Below are 17189 nucleotides of genomic sequence, written 5' to 3' on the forward strand. Positions count from 1 at the left end.
ATTAATTTACCCAAGTTTACTTGCTAGTAAACATAATTAAGTGGATTGTTTCTAACAAGCTAACGCGCTATACTGCAATTAATGGTCCGACCGGATTTGGAGACTATAGGGACTAAAATAAAGTACATAATGACAAACCGTTTACATTTTTTGCACTTTCTGCCTGATAATGATAACCTTTGACTTAATATTTGGGACATAGGACTATATTGTTCTGGTGACACAACTGATAAGGTTGGCATTCGGTAGAACAGTCCAACATGGGAAGTCTTCTGGTCATCAGTCTTCTGGTTTTTTGTATAACCAATGTACTCGGAAGAGCGGTCCAAAAAAGTAAGAAAATGAATTGCTTTTGGTCACTTTCATCTACGAAGCCTAGTTGATTTTTTGTATTTTCTTTAATTTTATTTGGCGCAGTTACTCAATTTCTCTCATAATTTTCCTCTGTAGTAACATGTACATCTAAGTTTGATTTGAATGCAGGAAGAGAAAGATTAAAATTTGAATTCCAAATCGATTGTTTTGTCTGGATTCTCATGTAACCTTTTTTTTTTATCTTCACCGAGTTATCTCTTTATATAATCATACGCGAATATAAGTCAGCTTTAAATCTTATGCTTGTGTTTACATGCTAGCAAGTGTCGGCCAAGTTATGTCAACTCGAACTGAAAGTAATTAGGAATAAAATGGCCATGCAAGCAATGTCGTCACTAGACCTATGTACTCGTCTATTAAAAATATTCTGTACCATTACATTATTACACATGTACTACATTTTTCATCACAGGATCAAGTATCTGTTACGTAGACCTAGGCTGTTTCTCTACAGACCCGCCATTTTTCAGTTTGCAACGACCAATCAACTTTCTTCCCAAAAGTCCATCCGAGATCAACATCCGCTTCCTGTTGTATACCCGCCAAAATCACGATAATGTCCATTTTGTTAATGTTAATGATAACAATGACTTATCTTCAAGTCACTTTTCGGGAGCCAATCCTACAAAAATTGTGTCCCATGGTTTCTTAGAAGGTGGTTTTGTATCATGGATGGAGGTACGTATTCAGCAGGATTACTTCTAAAGTCTTCCAAAATGTTTTGTCGATGATTATATTGATCTGTGTAATTACAACTTGTGTCTAGCACTATTTACAAGTGATTTGGAGATTGAAGAATAATCTTTAGCACTGTTTACAAGTATAAAAACCAATTTACTTTCTATATAACAATTACCTGGGTTAATATATGTGTTTATTGAAATTTTGAATCTGATAATTCATAAGTCAAATTTGTTTTATCTTTCGTCAGGTGTTGTATTTCATGTGTATATTTTCCTTATAATTTTTTAAACTACCTTGTAGATTTATACTCACTGTGTATATACATTTTGTTGAAAAAAAAGCCAGGTGAATACTGGGGTAACATAAATACGTTTTGAGCCAAATTAATCCGACCAGACCCCAAAAGTATGATAGAACCATACGCATACGGTCCAATTACCAAAATGGTATGGAATACCCACACCTTTCCGCTGTGTAATGACATTTTCCGTCCCTTTGAAGTCTAATTGATTACTGTGTTTATTATTTCGTTAGCTTTTTGTTTTTGATATGACTCGAGATCATTTATTCCATTGAAACACGTGTACAGAATACCGAAATTTACAATATTTATGTGATTGGTATTTTTTTGTATTTATCATAAGAATTTAAAGTGTGCTAGAACTTTGATACGATTAAAATATATATTAAAATGAAGTGTAGAACAAAGATTTTTTAACAGTAGTATATAACAGTTAATTTAGTCCTGGTTACTTTTGTAGGATATGAAGGATGCTTTCCTAAGGAAAGGTGACTTTAACGTAATTTTAGTAGATTGGGGTGGTGGATCAGGTTTACCATATACACAAGCTACCGCAAATACCAGGGTTGTTGGTGCTCAGATTGCCGTACTGATCAAATATCTACAGGTAATATTAATGATACATTAGAAGACGCCCGGAAAATCGCGGTCAATTGAGGAAAGTGTGGACACAGTACTAATTTGTCGGATCAAAACAAAATGAGTAATCGTTGTGAAGGATCTACGATCATCTACCATACATCAATGGTGTATAGTTTGGTTCAAATTGCTTTAGAGGAGTTGTTTATTAGCCTTTCAGGGGTACTTGGTTTTCTTTTTGACTCAGAATTGTTTTTTTTTTTTTGTGCGCACACAACGCGCCAAAATATATACTTTTGTAACGCATGTAAGCGAATTATTCACATTACTTATTTTTTAACCCTTCTTTCCCAAATTATTTTCTCCAAAATCAGGATCGAAATATTTTTAATAACTAAAGAAAAAAACCAAGCCCCCCCACCCCCGAAGTTAAATGGTGTGTCCCTTAGCAAAGTTTCATATCCTCATGCAATTGAACTTTCCTGGAAAAATTAGTTTATTCTGGGACTAAGAAGCTGTTTTAGTGGTTCCATTTTTAATTTGACCCAGGGGTATGGGAGGAGCTGATGTTTTACGACGACGATGACGACACCGACTAACACAGTGAAGACTTTTAAAAGTTGATATGGCCCGTTGAGAAAAAAAAAACAAAGTCCCTTAAAACACACTTGCAATAAACAATCGGACTGCCCCAGAAATGCTTTGCGTTAATGACGTATTTTGCAGCGATCGATTAATTAAAGACTAGCAGTCTCTACCTGTAATCCTGGTGCTATTATCTGGTTATTGTAATGCTAGCTTCGCCCAAGTTTTCACTCCATGGCCAGTGGCAGCAAGGGAGTAACCTTGATTTTTATGTTATCAAGAATTCCGCTTATGTGCACGCTATGAGGGGGGTGGGGGGGGGGGCTTCTTGGTCTAGTTTTAGGATGTTAACGTTTTTTTTTTCATTGTTGAAGACCCTCATACATCATCAAGACGCAGATGAGGCATTAAAGCCCTGTTACTTGATATCGGTTATCTTCAACGTACCGTGCGAGATTTTTTAGACGCACATTGACTCCGTAACTACTCTTTTATATGTATATACAAATATATGATCAACCCCCAAACTGGGACTTGTTCGCTCGTAATTTTTATTGGGTGATTGATTGATGATTAATTGAATCGTTTTTTTTTTGGGGGGGGGGGTGGGGGGGAGCTGGGTCCGGACTTCGGGCGCAGATGTTTACACATAGAAGGAGGAATTTTATTTCGACACATTCTACGCCTTTCCATGTCTGGACAGTTTTACACCCCAGAAAAATGGTGGATGTCGTTTAATTAAACAAAATAATGACCTTACAATACTCGTGTAACACATGTTCACATAATTCGGGCAATACGTCGATTTAACCTGGAAGCCTGGGTAATATTTTCATTCCACAAGTTTCTTTCAAATATAAGGGTCGCTCATAATATTGACCATGAAACCAGATTATACGTCGATTGACCAAGTGCGAAAGTGTATTACAACACACGGACCAATGACAGCCTTCTAATTTGGATATTTCCCAAAAATTGTGATTGTTTCAATGACAAATTTAGGAAGTACACAACACTACATTTATACCTCATATCATAAATATATTCGACTTTGTATGGTTTCAGGGAAGTCCAAAGAAATCAAAGAAGTCTCTTCCCTTAATAGTATAGATTTTCAATGTTAAAAAGAGGATAAGTTGCCGAGTGTAAACAGATACATTTTACATGTAGTTAATTACATCAATTTATACAAATGCTAAAAAACATGTCACTAGGAATGATTACACTTACGATTTAATTGGGACAGGCAACCAGAAAGAATTGGACGGACGAATAGACAGACATGGGGATTTTATATACTCGTTGTCTGGAACTACATATAAAGGATACACGATTTAATATTATATATAACTGTGTTGACATAGTACCAACAGAAACAACCAGGCTGTTTACTGTTCCTTTTTTTCCTTCCAATGTTGCAAAAATGCAAGTGGTCATCGTGGGACTTCCCAACATTTATCCATCCAATATATACATATTTTAAAACTCGCCCATATAACGATGTTGAAGGGTTATAATTAATCTCTTTAGTTCTTTCTTTTGAATATCGTCTTATCTAGGACTGAAACGACTATAAAGATACAAAATTGAGGACGCTTATTGTATATTTCCATGTATAGAAGAAATTCCATGCAGGGTTCATTTGATAATGAATAAAGCAATTGGCCTGTTCGGAAGAAAATGTTCCTTCGTTAATATTTCAGATCCGCATTACGGGGCGACGAATGGGACTTGATCTTTTTGTATTCAAAATCAATTTTGTGTACACATAATTAAATTCCGTCACAACAAAATCTTTTTTGTTGCACAAAACTATGTTACACGGGCTTGTTTTATGATCACTTCAAATTTGCAATGACGAAATCATTTTTTTTTTTTTTTGACAAAATGAAATTTCATTAATTTAAATTCATTTTTGTTGCACAAAATTCACTTTTGTCTGTACAAAATTGAAGTTTGAAGTTCGAAAGCCACAAGAGTCCAATTTGTCGCCCCGTACGCATTGATATTGTTGTATTTTCAGAGGATCGACTTTGGAAGGGGCAATGGAAAGAATCAGTGTATTAATACTTGCATTCAGTTATGACCCGCTGATGTGATATTTAAAAGTTCAAATATAAATTTCTGACTGTTTCCAGACGTCTCTGCACACGACTTTGTCCTTTTGCATGACTTAGTATCCAGTGACATGACTCGGTATTTCGTGCGCATGAACTATTTTTGATCGAAATACTGTAAACGTATTAATTTTCGCGGATTCTGTCAAGGGAACACATTCGCGGGGTATCAATTTTTGTTGTTCCAAAATTAGAACACAGTAAAAATTAGTGCATTTTACAGTAAGCCCCAACTGATCATCTTTCTTCTTTATAACGGATGACAAACATAGTAACGGTTTAGATTTCTTCATTTCTTCTAGCATGTTAAACCTAAACCTACTTCCAATTAATTACAAGACTTGAGAAATTTTTAATGAACCAGCATATGCTCGTTTAATACAACAACGGTTAAATATTTATTTCCCAGGCACATGGTGATGCCAGACCTGAAGATGTGCACGTCATTGGTCACAGTCTTGGTGCACATATTGCTGGATATGCTGGAATGAGAACACCCAATCTCGGACGTATAACTGGTAGGTTGCGAGGTTTTAGTGCTTAACATAAACTGCAGTAAACTACAAAAATACGGAAAATTGCATCCCCAGAGTTCCCGAGAGTACCTCGTGTATTGTCTAAAACCCTGTAATTTTAAAAAGCAGTCGTGCCCGGTAAGATAAGACGCGGAATAGATGGTGTTTCCCAATTTAGAACTGTTTACTAGACGAAGTTCATTTCAGTGCTTATATGGTTAAAAACAGGCCTTATCCAAGGAGACAACGTTATGCAAGGACTGATATAGATAACATGATATAATTTTATCGAAATGAAAAAATCAAAGATTGCTACGACATTACTGCTACAGATAAGGTCACATCCGCTGTTTGATTAATTTGTTCATACAATACATTCATTTCTAATAACACAATACATGATAATGAAAAAAATATGTCTGTTTAAAGTTACATTTGGTTAAAAATAGGGTAGGTAGATAAAATCATTTTATTTTTTTAAATTGATTTATATAGACACTTCTGGGAGGATTTTTTGTCTTCAAAAGTGTTAAATTAAAAGTGATAGTTCAACGGCATTGCCTAAAAAGTGCCAATAAAATGTGCTAGGGTAGGTAGGGTTACCTTAAACAGAAAAGTTTTATCCTGGACATAAATCTCAAAGCGGTAATATAAACATGTTCAGATTGTTTAATTTGTGAAAAAAAATAATTCAGACCATTGTCCGCTAAAGTTTTATACTAAATATTTACCAATGTTATGCTTACTCGGTTCTTCTCTTGCTGATCTATAATGTTGTACTGATTGTAAAAAATGATGGAAGATGAATCCTGCTCATCAGCTATTCCATGGAACTTTATTTTGTCACTAATGAAAGATGCAATGTTGTCATTGTACAGTTTAGTCTCAATATTAAACATTTTATACTAGTTACATAACATGCAATACCCCTTTTCTTGAGATATTAAAGTTCTACCTTTTCTGCTATGTCCATGTAATTTATTTATTTTCGCCGCAGTCGGTATAGTTTCGCTTTTTACCTTTTGACCTTAAAGACGCTCTTCCATGGAAACGCAAGTCACCTGATGGCAATTCTGTTTCCCGATTGGACAAATACTGATAACTTACTGGCGTTAGAAAAAACTGTATTGAAAAATGAAATTGCGTGCCATGTGTTATTTCTTGAATATGATGTAGAAAATTATAAGTAAAGAGAACAATTTTTACAGGGTCGGCTATCTTTTTTTTAAATATAGTACTTGTTTTCAAAATAGATCTGATGTATACTAATGTTTGAAAGCAGATTAGTAGAGTTCTTAACTAATGTCTTCTTATTGTGTTAGGTTTTTACTTCTCTTGTACTTATCTAATAGCTACCTGTCCAAACAAAATACAGACTGACCTACGTAATTGGTATCATATGTGTAAGAATCTTAGCTGAACTGCTTGTCCGGTCGCTTTCTCCGACTGGTTCCATTGCCGCTGCCTACAGATGTAACATTTCCAGATTTAATATCCATCTTTATTGAGTATTGAGTACGTCGTTCACTGCTGTTTGTAATAAATTTCTTTTAAATGTAAGCTTGTTGCAAACAAGCAGTACAATTTTTTGCAAGAAACACATTTCGATCGATTAAAAATTGAATTAATATTCCTCAGTTTCACCGAACACCTTTTTTTCAGGTATGGATCCGGCTGGACCCTATTTCGAACACACAGATAAAGATGTCAGATTAGATCCTACAGATGCCCAGTTTGTTGATGCTATACATACCGATGGAGAAAGTTTGCTGACATTAGGTACATCTAATTATCTTTAAAGAACGGTTTTGACGTTTCGTGATCTACCATCTCTTTCATCTAGTAAATTGTTTACACCAATATTTAACCTCCTATCGACTGCAGATAATTCCAATTCGTCACAACGTACGTAGAATTATCATATAACATTATGAATAGCGAAAATTCCTGTTTTTATTATTTTGGTTGAGATATCGGTTTCCTTAACTTCAGTCTGAAAAATTTCCTACCGATGTTTTGCAATCAACCTATCCGCTGTCTTCATGTTTTTTTCTTTTAAAGGTTTTGGAATGAAACAACCTGTGGGACATGCTGACTATTATCCAAATGGTGGACACGACCAACCTGGCTGTGACCAGAATGTTATTGATCAAATTCGACTTGAAGGAGGTTTATATGACGGTAAATTGTCAAAATCAAGAATAGGTCTTCTACAATAATACAAACTACATTTTATAATACAAATACATGATAAAAACATGCAAAAAGCAAATGACAATAGTAGTGTCATCTGAAAATACCCTTATAAGTTAATCAACTTCAATTAGTAATACTGCTGTTAAAGCTTTTTAATATATTCTGATTTGTAGAATCGTAATACTCACTTTTTTAGTTCTTTTGATGACTTGTGTGCGATTTGCATATTCAAAACTTTATGTAAAACATAAAAATTTTCATAAAGTATTGCAAACATTCGACTCGTACGAGATTATGATGGCGTCAGAATGATTCGTAAATGAGAGGTATAAATGTACCCTAAATTTACCATGGAGTTTATGAGTCGGGGTTTACAAAAATTTCAAATTACATATTTCTTAATATTTGATACTACAATACAAACATAGGTATTCCGGGCTCTCGATTTGTAAAGTTAACATGAATTCTATCCCCAGTTAATTATTAGGTTCTTCTAGGAATTATATAGTCTTCCATTAATAAAAGCATTTTGTACAAGTTACCTTAATTTTGATATGACATGCTATCTATTTTGATTATTTTACAATTTAAAATGTATGATTTACATGAGCTTTTCATCACTTGAATTATTTCAAGACATAAAAGGACATTTAAAGTAATAATGGAATTGGGGGCATACATGCTCTTTTGGAAATACGTGTTTTTGAAGTGCACTTCTTGTAATTAGTATATTTTTGGCGAATTTACAAATGATGAATAAATGATAAATAAAATCACACTTATTATTATGTAAGTGTATTATTGTAAATGTGCAATGACATTTTAACTAGTTTTTATTTACAAAAAATCATTGATGCAGTACTGAAATAATATGGAAGAATGTAATTCTACCATGACACCATTCCAACATGAAGCTTCTATATTGAAAAGAACGTATTAGATTAGATAGAGAAAATACATAATGTTTAGTTTAAAAAAAAAGATATTTTGTAACATACCTCAATAATACTTCAAGCTTACGTCTGTTAGTAGCAGCTTAATCAGAACAATAACATATATCTACCTAGCAGCATTCTACTAATGCGTGATAGCTCGAGGTTAGATAACATACTCCATTCTGTAAACACGGAACATTCATGAAGCGAACAAGTTTACATACCTGATACCTGTTATTCCAAAGTCCATTGATATCATAAGTTCACTGCGGTTGTCTATTTATATGCTGAATCGATGAAATTGAAGAAAAAATATTAAAGAAAATAAAATGGAGTGTATGAATTCGAAAATCGTCATTTTTGATTCCGAATGAGCTTTATACGTTATACTTTCCAAACAAGTATAACCTGCAATATCAATCCTCAAAAGAAGCAACAAATTGGGTATATATTATGAAATAATGAAATGTGTTTATAAGCTTTTTCAGCTTTAGTTTTGAATGTTTAGTGGAATAAAACCACTTAAATTATAGGTGGAAAGCAGTATGTTGCATGTAACCATCTCAGATCATATACCTACTTCACTGAATCTATTAACAGTCAATGTCCATTTACTGCATTTAGATGTAAGGACTATGATTCCTTTCAGGTAAGAGAAGGTCACGCTCGCTTAGAGTACAATATATTCAAGGAAAACGGTGTATCAAAATCGGAAATGGTTAGACAAGACTGCACATCAATTTACTTATCATCAAAAATTTTTTATAGGATGCAGTTTGATCTGTAGAATGTTCCGCCGATAGTACTCGTATTCTTGCATTTATTAACTGTGTTTAAAAAAAAACAGAAGAAAAAACTCAGTGGTCTTCAAAAAGAAATCAATATCTAAGATTAGGTTAAAATTTACCTTTTTGTGAGCACTGTAAACGTATTACTTTTTGCAGATTCTGTCAAGTGAACCTATGCGCGGGAATCAATTTTTTGCGGTTTCAAGGAAATGATTACTGTTTTTCACGCTTTTATGTCCACAGCGAAAATTAGAATACCGCGAAAATTAATATGTTTACAGTAAACTTCATTGTCCCTACACCGATATAAAAAACATATATAAAAAATCAGTTCACTCCAAATTACCCTAGAAACGAAATTCATGGTATTTATTCAGTCGACATTAAGAAGCTTTTCTTCCATAATATACAAATTTGTTTTTTAGAACGGTCTGTGCATGTCATGTGATGGGGGCTTGTGCGGACAGATGGGATTTAACGCAGACAAACACAAGGTAGCAGGCCGAACCAATGTCAAGTTCTTCTTAGATACGTCATCCGCTAGTCCTTTTTGTAGTATGTGTCTTTAGACTGTTCTAGATTTTTGACAGATATGACGTTGTTATTGTGAAGTGATAAACAGTGAAACCTTCTAAACCGAACCCTGAAGAAAATGAAAACCTGTATAAACCAGGCTCTTTTTGAAGAACGTTCACATCTGTTTAAATGTATTTTGTGCCTGGAAAAAACGAAAACCTGTTTAAACCAGATAATTCAACAGCCCAAATGGGTTTAGACAGATTGTTCTGTAGTATTATAAGATGAGCATTTTTTCATTTTGTTGAAAAACGAAAATTGATTCCACCTAGCCACTTTGCTCACTGTAGTTTTAAAAAAGATCAACTTTACTTTTAATGGTGATTATATACATATAAATGCCAGATCATCTATGGGTACCAAAATGGCTCCGTCTTACGCCAACATTTTCATTGGAAAATTTGAAAAAGAACAACTTGAATCCTCTATAGAAGCACCTCTGTTTGTTTAGGTTTATTGGAACAGGGTAAAGTTTCTACAAGATTCATTATCTATATCACTATAGAAGTTTTATTGCCGTCATCATGAACTCATTGTCGTTATGGTGTATCGATATGCACTGTAAGAACCGATTTACTCACCGTGTCATAGTTTTCCTTTTCTCTTTCGTCTACGATCTACTCCGGAAGTGAAATTTTATGAGCAACTCGTCGGGTGTTTCTAGAAAAGCCGAGGACGCTTACCCTACTGATGCACCTGGTCCATGCTCCCAGTTTTTAGTGGAGTCCGAGTTGCTCATTTGTTTTTTATTACTTTGTTAATTTGGTTATTACATGTTGTTTTGTGTGTGGGTCTATAGGCCGTATGTCTTATCTTTATCCTTGGAAGATGTTGTTTTGTATATGGATCTATAGGCTGTATGTCTTATCTTTATCCTTGGAAGATGTTGTTTCGTGTGTGTGGGTCTATAGGCTGTATGTCTTATCTTTATCCTTGGAAGATGTTGTTTTGTATATGGATCTATAGGCTGTATGTCTTATCTTTATCCTTGGAAGATGTTGTTTCGTGTGTGGGTCTATAGGCCGTATGTCTTATCTTTATCCTTGGAAGATGTTGTTTCGTGTGTGGGTCTATAGGCCGTATGTCTTATCTTTATCCTTGGAAGATGTTGTTTCGTGTGTGGGTCTATAGGCTGTATGTCTTATCTTTATCCTTGGAAGATGTTGTTTCGTGTGTGGGTCTATAGGCTGTATGTCTTATCTTTATCCTTGGAAGATGTTGTTTCGTGTGTGGGTCTATAGGCTGTATGTCTTATCTTTATCCTTGGAAGATGTTGTTTCGTGTGTGTGGGTCTATAGGCTGTATGCCTTATCTTTATCCTTGGAAGATGTTGTTTCGTGTGTGGGTCTATAGGCCGTATGTCTTATCTTTATCCTTGGAAGATGTTGTTTCGTGTGTGGGTCTATAGGCCGTATGTCTTATCTTTATCCTTGGAAGATGTTGTTTCGTGTGTGGGTCTATAGGCTGTATGTCTTATCTTTATCCTTGGAAGATGTTGTTTTGTGTGTGGGTCTATAGGCTGTATGTCTTATCTTTATCCTTGGAAGATGTTGTTTCGTGTGTGGGTCTATAGGCTGTATGTCTTATCTTTATCCTTGGAAGATGTTGTTTTGTGTGTGTGGGTCTATAGGCTGTATGTCTTATCTTTATCCTTGGAAGATGTTGTTTTGTGTGTGTGGGTCTATAGGCTGTATGTCTTATCTTTATCCTTGGAAGATGTTGTTTCGTGTGTGGATCTATAGGCTGTATGTCTTATCTTTATCCTTGGAAGATGTTGTTTTGTATATGGATCTATAGGCTGTATGTCTTATCTTTATCCTTGGAAGATGTTGTTTCGTGTGTGGGTCTATAGGCTGTATGTCTTATCTTTATCCTTGGAAGATGTTGTTTTGTGTGTGTGGGTCTATAGGCTGTATGTCTTATCTTTATCCTTGGAAGATGTTGTTTCGTGTGTGGATCTATAGGCTGTATGTCTTATCTTTATCCTTGGAAGATGTTGTTTTGTATATGGATCTATAGGCTGTATGTCTTATCTTTATCCTTGGAAGATGTTGTTTCGTGTGTGGGTCTATAGGCTGTATGTCTTATCTTTATCCTTGGAAGATGTTGTTTTGTGTGTGTGGGTCTATAGGCTGTATGTCTTATCTTTATCCTTGGAAGATGTTGTTTCGTGTGTGGGTCTATAGGCTGTATGTCTTATCTTTATCCTTGGAAGATGTTGTTTCGTGTGTGGATCTATAGGCTGTATGTCTTATCTTTATCCTTGGAAGATGTTGTTTCGTGTGTGGGTCTATAGGCTGTATGTCTTATCTTTATCCTTGGAAGATGTTGTTTCGTGTGTGGGTCTATAGGCTGTATGTCTTATCTTTATCCTTGGAAGATGTTGTTTCGTGTGTGGGTCTATAGGCTGTATGTCTTATCTTTATCCTTGGAAGATGTTGTTTCGTGTGTGTGGGTCTATAGGCTGTATGTCTTATCTTTATCCTTGGAAGATGTTGTTTCGTGTGTGGGTCTATAGGCTGTATGTCTTATCTTTATCCTTGGAAGATGTTGTTTCGTGTGTGGATCTATAAGCTGTATGTCTTATCTTTATCCTTGGAAGATGTTGTTTCGTATATGGATCTATAGGCTGTATGTCTTATCTTTATCCTTGGAAGATGTTGTTTCGTGTGTGGGTCTATAGGCCGTATGTCTTATCTTTATCCTTGGAAGATGTTGTTTCGTGTGTGGGTCTATAGGCTGTATGTCTTATCTTTATCCTTGGAAGATGTTGTTTTGTGTGTGTGGGTCTATAGGCTGTATGTCTTATCTTTATCCTTGGAAGATGTTGTTTCGTGTGTGGGTCTATAGGCCGTATGTCTTATCTTTATCCTTGGAAGATGTTGTTTCGTGTGTGGGTCTATAGGCCGTATGTCTTATCTTTATCCTTGGAAGATGTTGTTTTGTGTGTGTGGGTCTATAGGCTGTATGTCTTATCTTTATCCTTGGAAGATGTTGTTTTGTGTGGGTCTATAGGCTGTATGTCTTATCTTTATCCTTGGAAGATGTTGTTTTGTGTGTGTGGGTCTATAGGCTGTATGTCTTATCTTTATCCTTGGAAGATGTTGTTTTGTGTGTGTGGGTCTATAGGCTGTATGTCTTATCTTTATCCTTGGAAGATGTTGTTTCGTGTGTGGGTCTATAGGCTGTATGTCTTATCTTTATCCTTGGAAGATGTTGTTTTGTGTGGGTCTATAGGCTGTATGTCTTATCTTTATCCTTGGAAGATGTTGTTTCGTGTGTGGGTCTATAGGCTGTATGTCTTATCTTTATCCTTGGAAGATGTTGTTTCGTGTGTGGGTCTATAGGCTGTATGTCTTATCTTTATCCTTGGAAGATGTTGTTTTGTGTGTGTGGGTCTATAGGCTGTATGTCTTATCTTTATCCTTGGAATATGTTGTTTTGTGTGTGTGGGTCTATAGGCTGTATATCTTATCTTTATCCTTGGAAGATGTTGTTTCGTGTGTGGGTCTATAGGCTGTATGTCTTATCTTTATCCTTGGAAGATGTTGTTTCGTGTGTGGGTCTATAGGCTGTATGTCTTATCTTTATCCTTGGAAGATGTTGTTTCGTGTGTGGGTCTATAGGCTGTATGCCTTATCTTTATCCTTGGAAGATGTTGTTTCGTGTGTGGGTCTATAGGCTGTATGCCTTATCTTTATCCTTGGAAGATGTTGTTGTGTGTGTGGGTCTATATGCTGTATGTCTTATCTTTATCCTTGGAAGATGTTGTTTCGTGTGTGTGGGTCTATAGGCTGTATGCCTTATCTTTATCCTTGGAAGATGTTGTTTTGTGTGTGTGGGTCTATAGGCTGTATGTCTTATCTTTATCCTTGGAAGATGTTGTTTCGTGTGTGTGGGTCTATATGCTGTATGTCTTATCTTTATCCTTGGAAGATGTTGTTTCGTGTGTGGGTCTATAGGCTGTATGTCTTATCTTTATCCTTGGAAGATGTTGTTTTGTGTGTGGGTCTATAGGCTGTATGTCTTATCTTTATCCTTGGAAGATGTTGTTTCGTGTGTGGGTCTATAGGCTGTATGTCTTATCTTTATCCTTGGAAGATGTTGTTTCGTGTGTGGGTCTATAGGCTGTATGTCTTATCTTTATCCTTGGAAGATGTTGTTTTGTGTGTGTGGGTCTATAGGCTGTATGTCTTATCTTTATCCTTGGAAGATGTTGTTTCGTGTGTGGGTCTATAGGCTGTATGTCTTATCTTTATCCTTGGAAGATGTTGTTTCGTGTGTGGGTCTATAGGCTGTATGTCTTATCTTTATCCTTGGAAGATGTTGTTTCGTGTGTGGGTCTATAGGCTGTATGTCTTATCTTTATCCTTGGAAGATGTTGTTTTGTGTGTGTGGGTCTATAGGCTGTATGTCTTATCTTTATCCTTGGAAGATGTTGTTTCGTGTGTGGGTCTATAGGCTGTATGTCTTATCTTTATCCTTGGAAGATGTTGTTTCGTGTGTGGGTCTATAGGCTGTATGTCTTATCTTTATCCTTGGAAGATGTTGTTTTGTGTGTGTGGGTCTATAGGCTGTATGTCTTATCTTTATCCTTGGAAGATGTTGTTTCGTGTGTGGGTCTATAGGCTGTATGTCTTATCTTTATCCTTGGAAGATGTTGTTTCGTGTGTGGGTCTATAGGCTGTATGTCTTATCTTTATCCTTGGAAGATGTTGTTTCGTGTGTGGGTCTATAGGCTGTATGCCTTATCTTTATCCTTGGAAGATGTTGTTTCGTGTGTGGGTCTATAGGCTGTATGCCTTATGTTTATCCTTGGAAGATGTTGTTTTGATTTTTGCACGAATCTTGGTTCCCTTGATTACTCTTTCATTGAAATAAACTTGAATACATTTCTAAAAATAATCTCAAAAATATTGATTTCATCCTTTCCAATATCCCCACCTGTGGTGTGTCTATGGCACACCGTATCGGAAGCGGTCAAATAGATAATTCAGATTCAGCTTATGAATTCGTCCTCGGTCTATTTGCTACAAGATTGAAGTCATCACTACAGAAGTTTTATGATCGTCATCATGAACTCGTGGATCGTTATTGTGTATCCAACAGCACCATGAAAACTGATTTATTCAACGGGTCATAGTTTTCTTTTCTTCGTTTGTCTACCCCGGACTTGACTTTTTATGAGCAACTCGGTGGGTGTTTCTAGAAAAGCAGAGGACGCTTATCCTACCGGTGCACCTGGTCCATTCTCCCAGTTTTTAGTGGAGTCCGAGTTGCTCATTTACTTTTGTTACTTTTTATGTATGATTTTAGTTACTTTATGTTCTTTTTTGTATGTCTGTTTTCCATGTCTGGTCTTTGTCCCTGGATTACATTCTTTTGATTACCGCTATAACCTTGGTTCCCTTGATTACTCTTTCACAGGATATCATTACCATGTGCGTGTTACACTTGGTAACCCATCAGGAACCCACATGTGGCGGGGTAAACTGTATATGACTATTCATGGCTCTAATGGAAATATACCAGACACAGCGTTGAATGACAGGTGCAGTATGTCGTTAACCTTACTTGACTGACACCAAATAAATTTACTGTCCACGTGTCGTACAAAAAAGAATTTGTTGTCGGATAAAGAAATTTGTGAAAGATAAATCAATACAGCTTAAAGAAAATTTTTAGAGTTAAACCGTCCAACAAAACAAGGATAGAACATACATGTAAGAGCTTCATATTTCGCCCAAAGGAGACTTATTTTTGTTTGCTAGAGGGGATTGTTAAAATGTTGAAAAAAAAATACACATGTATGAAAACAATACTGTTTCAGTTTTTTAAGGCATCTGCTTTGCAGTTACAGTAACTGATTTCTGATATTTTGTACATCCACTTTGAGATTACATTGTAGTTTCAGTATCAGGTTCTTAGTAATCTTTCTCAAACTATCAGTCATGTTGGACAATTATTACGCTCTTTAAAGTTCAATGTAGTTCAATTTAATGTGTCTGATTTTCATTTCAGTCCTATGTATTTCACACCAAGCAAGACATACAGTTTTATTTTACATGCCCCACATAACATTGGAACCTTTAACGATGTTGTTTTCCGCTGGCATCATACGTCTTCACTAACTAACCCATTCCAATGGAATCCATTAGGCATACGTCATCCAACTCTTGATATCACAAGAGTTCATCTTGCACGAGACTCAACACAGTGAGTACAAACATTTAATGTTAGATTGCACATGTTAGCTTATTTGTTGGTACACGCGAGACGCTTTCAAACAAATAGGGGGGTAAATTTGTAAATAAAGTCTTTGAAAAACGAGGAAAAGTCATTAAAAAGAGGCAAATAGAATAAGCAATATACAGAAACAAAAAAATATAAAGTTTAAATTAAACAGACAGTCCCTCCAAATTCTACCAATGCCTTCTACAGCTATTGTTTTAAATTTGATGGACATTAAGCAAGTGCTTTGTTGGCAACTTATTAGAAAATTATCATCAGTAAATTTGTATTTTTTCCTCCTGTTCCATATCTTCAAAGTAGAAAAAAGACTACACTAATATGTATGCTACCGAACCCATTGCATTGAAAAAGAGTGGTTTTTCTTTGCAGAGCGAATTTCTGCTTATCGCCAAGTGCAGGGATGGTAGAGACTGATCACATGATACGTATGTCAAGCAAATGTTGATATTTATTAAATTAATTTTTTTACAAATGTGTGTGTGTGTCTTTTTGTATTAACAATTAACAGCGCCTCAATTGGAAATTTAATTTCAAAACCAAAACCAAAATGGATGCTGTTGAAGATTATGACAGATCATTGATAATGAGAGAAAAGGATCAAGAACAAAAAATCGAGTCCTTGTCAGATTGGATACGTTCCATCCGATCGTTGTTACTGAATCGTATTTACAATCTTGAGAAATGTGTCAAAAAAAAAAAGACCTAAGTCTGTGTTAAATGATCGTGAGGCACTTAAATATGTTATCGTCCCTGCAGACAAAGCTTCAAACAACATTACATTTGTTTGTAAAGCCCATTACCTCAATTGTCTTATTAAGGAATGGGGCATTGATAGTAACATCCCGGGTAATGCCACATACAAACGCATTACTTTTGACAAAGATGAAATCCTAAACAACCGTAAGTGGTTCATGTCTTCTCTGAACATCGAAGCAAAATGTGAGGATTTACCTTAGTTGTTTTGGATTCCCAAAATTTATGAGAATCCATACAAAGGAAGGTATATAGCTGGATCTTCATCTTGCTCCACGAATGAGATGTCGATTTACCTTACAAAGGTATTGTCCGCAGTGTCTCGTAGTGGCATTAATCATATGTGGATACTTAAAAATTCTAAAGATTTATTTCAAAACCTAAAATCCCGCAGCTTTTCGTAAATTAGTTTCCGAAAAAAAAACACTCTACTCTACGTTGCCACATCGTAAAAATCTCGTTTGAAATGACTTATTCGTAAATCTTTTAAAAAATTTGCTGTTTCGAAAAATTATTTTGTTTCTTGGTTACAA

General features: G+C 35.4%; 1 protein-coding gene across 1 annotated transcript; it reads left to right on the top strand.

The window, feature by feature from the left end:
- Positions 1 to 178: 178 nt before the first annotated feature.
- Positions 179 to 16375, top strand: LOC148629236 (pancreatic triacylglycerol lipase-like). The gene is made up of 11 exons (XM_088546640.1): positions 179 to 333; positions 788 to 1053; positions 1821 to 1967; positions 5051 to 5159; positions 6819 to 6935; positions 7218 to 7337; positions 8821 to 8936; positions 9501 to 9630; positions 15079 to 15202; positions 15673 to 15867; positions 16273 to 16375. Exons 1-11 carry the CDS (start codon positions 261 to 263, stop codon positions 16346 to 16348), a joined length of 1473 nt encoding a protein of 490 aa, XP_088402766.1. The 5' UTR covers positions 179 to 260; the 3' UTR covers positions 16349 to 16375.
- The last annotated feature ends 814 nt before the right edge of the window (positions 16376 to 17189 follow it).

This window comes from Perna viridis, chromosome 1 (assembly GCF_037379345.1).
Source record: "Perna viridis isolate PV_CMFRI_1.1 ecotype Kerala chromosome 1, ASM3737934v1, whole genome shotgun sequence".
Classification (NCBI taxonomy): Eukaryota; Metazoa; Mollusca; class Bivalvia; order Mytilida; family Mytilidae; genus Perna; species Perna viridis.

Coding starts and splice junctions, on each gene's coding strand:
- LOC148629236 (XM_088546640.1), top strand. CDS start 261: ATGGGAAGTCTTCTGGTCATCAGTCTTCTGGTTTTTTGTATAACCAAT. Junction 6,936..7,217: donor AGAAAGTTTGCTGACATTAG/GTACATCTAATT, acceptor TTTCTTTTAAAG/GTTTTGGAATGAAACAACCT. Junction 15,868..16,272: donor CTTGCACGAGACTCAACACA/GTGAGTACAAAC, acceptor TTTTCTTTGCAG/AGCGAATTTCTGCTTATCGC.